General features: G+C 38.8%; 1 protein-coding gene across 1 annotated transcript; it reads right to left on the bottom strand.

The window, feature by feature from the left end:
• Positions 1 to 4194: 4194 nt before the first annotated feature.
• Positions 4195 to 5127, bottom strand: LOC126061198 (olfactory receptor 10G9-like). Its single transcript, XM_049857572.1, has one exon. It carries the CDS (start codon positions 5125 to 5127, stop codon positions 4195 to 4197), a length of 933 nt encoding a protein of 310 aa, XP_049713529.1.
• Between the last annotated feature and the right edge of the window lie 786 nt (positions 5128 to 5913).

Raw genomic sequence — 5913 nt, 5'->3', positions numbered from 1 at the left:
TACTAGACTGTGAGAAAATAAATTTCTCTTTGTTAAAGCCATCGACTTGTAGTATTTCTGTTATGGCAGTGCTAGATGACCAAGACGGTCTTTGGTTTTAGTGAGAATGATTATGATATATCTCGGTGTTTTTCTTTTGGGTCCTGTCCTAGATGGAGTTTGTTGAGCTTCTTGGATGGTCAGCTTTTAATTTTTCATCATATTAGGGAAATTTTCTGTCAGTAGATGTTCAGTGATCCTCTCTGTGTTTTCCATTCTCTCCTCCTCTTCTGGAACTCCAATCACATGCAACTTTTTGCTTTTGATTTTATCCCACATTATTCTCAAGGTTGCTTCATTTTTGTCCATTTTTTCTCTGAACTTTCTTCAAACAAAGTGATATCCAAGGATTTGTCTTCAATTTTGCTGATCCTGTCTTCCATTTTTTACAAATTTGCTCTTAAAACCTTTTACTGCATTGGCCATTTCTGAGATCTTGTTGTTTATCTTTTGAATTTCTAATTGCTGTTTTCTAGGATTTCTAGTTGTTTGCTTATTTTGACATTTTGTTCCTGTATTATTTTCCTGAGTTCTTCCATTGCTTTATCTTTTCCCTGATTTTGTCTGTATTTTCCATAATTTTGCCAATTTCTTCCTTATTTTTGTCTGCATTTTCCTTCGTCTCTTGGATAGCCCTGAATATTAGAGTTTTGAGTTTGCTATCAGGTAGTTCCAGTGCCTTTTCTTCTACTGGAAGGTCGTTTGGTTTTTATTTGGGAGTCATTCTGTCCTCTTTTTTTTTTATGTTTTGATATTGTCTGCTACTTTCAGGACATTCAGGAATTATTTTCTTTGTTTATTGATTATAATTTATTTGTTTTGTCCTGATTTTTTGTTTTATTTGTAATGCCTAGGCAGGTGGTCTGGGCTTGCTTTTTGCTTGCTCATCTGTGGGGACAATACTTCTCATCACCTTGTCCAGGCAGGCAGGGCCAGTCACTCAGCTATGGTGCAGAAGGGCAGGTCCAGCCAGGGTTTGTTGTCTGCAGCACTTACTGGGCCTGACAGTGCAGGACCAGAAGGCAGTGCAGGGCAGGGTCCAGCTGAGGTTCAAGATGGTGAGTCAATGCTGCATTAACTCTTAGGGGACCTCTACTCTGTAGCTCTCCTCGTTATCTGTTCTCTTCAGTTTCTTATTCCCTTCAATGCTTGATTGAGTTTTTTATCCCATCATTTGATGCTTAGGGTTCTAGGACTGACATTTGTATCCGTTTTACTTATTTTTTCAAGACTTTGCTATGAAGTGACAATATGGTTAAAAAAAAAAAAAACCTGTTGCCATCGAGTCAATTCCAACTCATAATGACCCTGTAGGACAGAGTAGAACCCCATAAGGTTTCCAAGGAGTACCTGGTGGATTTGAACTGCCAGGCTTTTGGTTAGCAGCTGTAGCTCTTAACCACTACACTACCAGGGTTTTCTACAGTGTGGTAATTCTGTTCATAGTGAGATGTTGGCCACTATACCTTATTTCTAAATGACATATTATTGTTGTTGTTAGGTGCCATTGCATGGGTTCTGACTCATAGTGACCCTATGTACAATAGAACAAAACACTACCCAGTTCTGCAACATCCTTGCAATTATTGTTATACTTGATCCCATTGTTGTAGCCACTGTGTCAATTCATCTTGTTGGTGGTCTTCCTCTTTTTTTCACTGGCCCTCTACTTTATCAAACATGATATCCTTCTTTAGGGACTACTCCATCCCGAAAACATGTCCAAAGTATGTGAGATGAAGTCTCGCCATCCTTGCCTCTAATGAGCACTCTGACAGTACTTCTTCCAAGACAGATTTGTTCATTCTTCTGGCATTCCATGGTATATTCAATATTCTTCACCCACATCATAATACAAAGACCTCAATACTTCAGTCTTCCTTATTCATTGTCCAGCTTTCCCATGCATATGTAGCGATTGAAAACGCCATGGCTTGGGTCAGATGCACCTCGGTCCTTAAAGAGAAAGTTCTGGTTTTTGACATTTAAAGTAGGTCTTTTGCTGCAGATTTGCCCAGCTAGTGCAATAAAACAAGGAAAAGACACAAATATATATAAAGAGATATGGATCATAAACAAAGGAATAAAACTGTCCTTATGAACAAATGACATAATTGTTTATGTGGAATATCCTAAGAAATCTACAGAAAGTTTTGTAGAAATAATAAGTAAATTTGGTAAGTCACAGAAAACATCAATTAAAAAAAAAAAACTCCATTTCTATATACTACCAATGGATACTTGGAAAGTGTAATTAAAAAGATTATCATTTATTATAGCAGCAAAGCCATTTTTATGAACAAATGACATAATTGTTTATGTGGAATATCCTAAGAAATCTACAGAAAGTTTTGTAGAAATAATAAGTAAATTTGGTAAGTCACAGAAAACATCAATTAAAAAAAAAAAACTCCATTTCTATATACTACCAATGGATACTTGGAAAGTGTAATTAAAAAGATTATCATTTATTATAGCAGCAAAGCCATGAGTACATAGGAATAGGAATCTGTCTAATAAAAAGTAAGCTAGAAACAACAACAACAACAAAAACTCAAAGGAATTAAAGAATGAATATGTGGTGGAAAAATGTATGTTATGTTGTTCATCTGTTGGATGACTCAATATTAAGATGTCAATTCTTCTTAAATTTATCAATTCTAAAACTTATATGGCACTACCTAGGATCTAGAATTGCTAAGACAATTTTGAAAAATAATTTAATAAGAATTTATTACAAATCAGCTCAAAGCACTTTAACTTCCATTACTTAGGTTAATACCCACAAGCAGTACTTGAGAGAGGATCTTTTATACATGGGGAAATTGAGATAAAGAGCAAGAAAATGATTTCTAAACTTGGAAATGTTTGAGCCAAGGTTTGTTTTCTTTTGCATGCAATGCCAGTATGCTGTGCACTGTGTGAGAATTACTGGCTTTGTAGCTGCACATTCAGTTTTTTTAGGTCTCATTGGCCCAGAGATTAAGAACTACAGAGTGTTATTGCTGCTAACAAAAAGGTCAGCAGCTCAAATCTACCAGCCGCTCCTTGGAAACCCTATGGAGGAGTTCTACTCTGTCCTATAGGGTCGCTATGAGCTGGAATCGACTCAACGCCAATCTGTATGGGTGGGTGTTTGTCTTTACCAGACCTTATTTTTCTTAATTTTTAAAATAAATTCACTGAAATCTAATGATACCAAGCTAGTTAATTATATTTTCATTTGTCTAAATAAGAACTACCATTAGCTCCAGCCTGCAATGTGGGAAATCTATGCTCAAGAACAGGTTGTATTTTAATACAGCTGAATTTCCAAGACTCTAAGAATGTGGGAGAAGGAACTATCCAGACAGCACGACCAGCATGCTGTATTTCAAGCATTTGTAGTGAAAGAATGCAGCCTAAGACTGTTCTGTGCTTATGATGGGAAACTAGTCAGAAGGGTTGAGTGTGTGATCAAGTCTAAGAGTATCTGCTGTTGACCTAGTTTTAATCCCACTCACCAAACCTGAGAAATCTGGTAATTGTTCCCAGTTACTAAAAAGAACATGTCAACGCCATAGCTGGTCCTGATAGTCCTGCCTAGGGACACACAGGCTGCTCATAAGAAATTTAGAGCTTTTTCAGTGTGTGAGCAATGAGCAGGGTCAAGATTTGCTAAGGAAGATGGTTAGCCCCTTTGGTACCCTCCTATATACACACACACACACTACAGTTACAGAAAGAATTGAAAAAGCAGTTACACAGGTTTGGCCTCAATAAATGACCTCTGATATTTGTTGTTGTCCTTGTATAGTATCCCCAGGATTGTAAATTCCTATGTTTGTGTGCACAAGAAATTAACAAGAAGCACATTATCAACTTAGCAATATGAATAACTCAGCTCTCTAAATCCAATAAGTATATGTTTTATTAAAAAAAAAAGATAAATCTATTGCAGAGAAATGAGTTTAGACATCAGAATACGGGCATGTCATTGTAAATAAAAAATTTAATTGTGATTTTAGAAACTCTATAGGAAAATCTGTGAAATATTCCAAGCACGTAATTTTAAATAATAGTTAACACTGAGAACTAGACATGTAATAAATGACATATTGATGATTAAATTATATTACTTATTTTAATAAAAAGAGCTCCTCTACTTTCTAGTGTTTATTTGCTCTGAGAAAGTGTTTTATCTCTAAGCTTAAAAAGAGCTCTCCTCACTTCCTTGTTCCTCAGGGTACACACTACAGGGTTCAGAAGGGGTGTCAGTACAGTGTAGAAAACTGCCACAACCCCATCCACAGTATTCTTGGAGCCTGGCCTCAGATAAATGAAAAGACCAGGGCCAAAGAAACAGAGGACCACAATGCAGTGGGAAGTACAGGTCTGGAAGGCTCTGCGTCTCCCTTCCGAGGTGCGAATCTTCAGAATGGAGCAGACAATGGACACGTAGGACAGCGCTATCAGGAGGAAGCAGCCCGAGGCCATTACCCCAATGTCGATGAAGATCACTATTTCATTAACAGAGGTGTCTGCACAGGCAAGTTTGAGGATGGGCGGCGCATCACAGAAGTAGTGTTGGATCTGGTTGGGCCCACAGTAGGGCAAACGAAATGTCAATATGGTCTGGACAGCAGAGTGCAGAGAGCCACTGAGCCAAGTGCTAGAGGCCAGGAGGGCACATGTTCTCCCATTCATCATGCTGGAGTACCTGAGTGGGTAACTGATGGCCAGGTAGCGATCATAGGATATGACTGTATAGAGGAAACACCCAGTGCTGCCCAGGAAGTGGGAGGAATAGAGCTGGGCCACACAGCTGTGAAAGGAGATGGCCCTGCCCCTTGGGGAGACGAAGGTCATCAGCATTTTGGGCACAGTGACAGTAGAGAACCACATGTCAATGAAGGACAGGTTGGCCAGAAAGTAGTACATGGGGGTGTGGAGGTTGGAATCCACCCTGATTACCAGCAGAATGAGGAGATTGCCCACCACAGTGAGTGCATAAATCACTAAAAAGATTTCAAAGAGGGTGGTGTCCAGGGCTGGTGCATGGGGAATGCCCATGAGGATGAACGTTGTCACCAGGCTCAAATTTGACATTTCTTTTCACCTTTGATCTCTTTCCCTATGAAAGGGAACATAAAGATCACACAGCCCTTAGATGAGAACTGAAAATCCATTCTATACATGTCAACTGCATCACCCATAGTAGAGAATTCTAGAGTTAAACTGGATTTAACTAGTTATAAACCTTCTTTGGTAAAAGTAGTGGAATGATTTCAGCAACCTCTCTCTCTCCCTTCCTCCTTCCCCTTTCCTCCTCTTTCTCTTTCTCCTACTCTTTTTCCTTTTCCTTCCCTTCTCACTTCCCTTCCTTTATTACTTTTCTTTATCTCTCTCTTTCTCTCCCAGAAACACATAAATTCACACATACATGCAAACAGAGACATACACAGATGCATGCAACAGAAAGTAGGAGAAAGTCATTGTATTAGTTTTCTATTGAACAATTCAAATTTATTATCTCACTGTGTATGTTGGTCAGGTCAGCTGGGTCCTCAACTCACGGTCTCATCAAGTTGAAAACAAGGGGTAAGCTTAGACTGCAATCTCGTCTGAGGCTCTAGATCCTCTCCCAAGCTCATTTAGGTTTTTGGCAGAATTCATTTCCTTGGGGTTGTTGGACTGAGGTCACCATTTTCTTGCCAGATATCAAAATGTAGGGTCACTCTCAGCTTCTAGAGGTCACTGTCAGATTCTAGTCATGTGGCCATCTCCCCACACAGCAGTTTACTTCTTCAAAAACCAGCAGGAGAATCTCTCCAGTCTGCTGTGAGAGTGATATGTAACATAATGTAATCAAGGGAGTGACTATCTCTTCACATT

The sequence above is a fragment of the Elephas maximus genome, chromosome 17 (assembly GCF_024166365.1).
Source record: "Elephas maximus indicus isolate mEleMax1 chromosome 17, mEleMax1 primary haplotype, whole genome shotgun sequence".
Taxonomy (NCBI): Eukaryota; Metazoa; Chordata; class Mammalia; order Proboscidea; family Elephantidae; genus Elephas; species Elephas maximus.
Note: the sequence above shows the minus strand (reverse complement) of the source record. Positions and strands in the feature narration are given on the sequence as shown.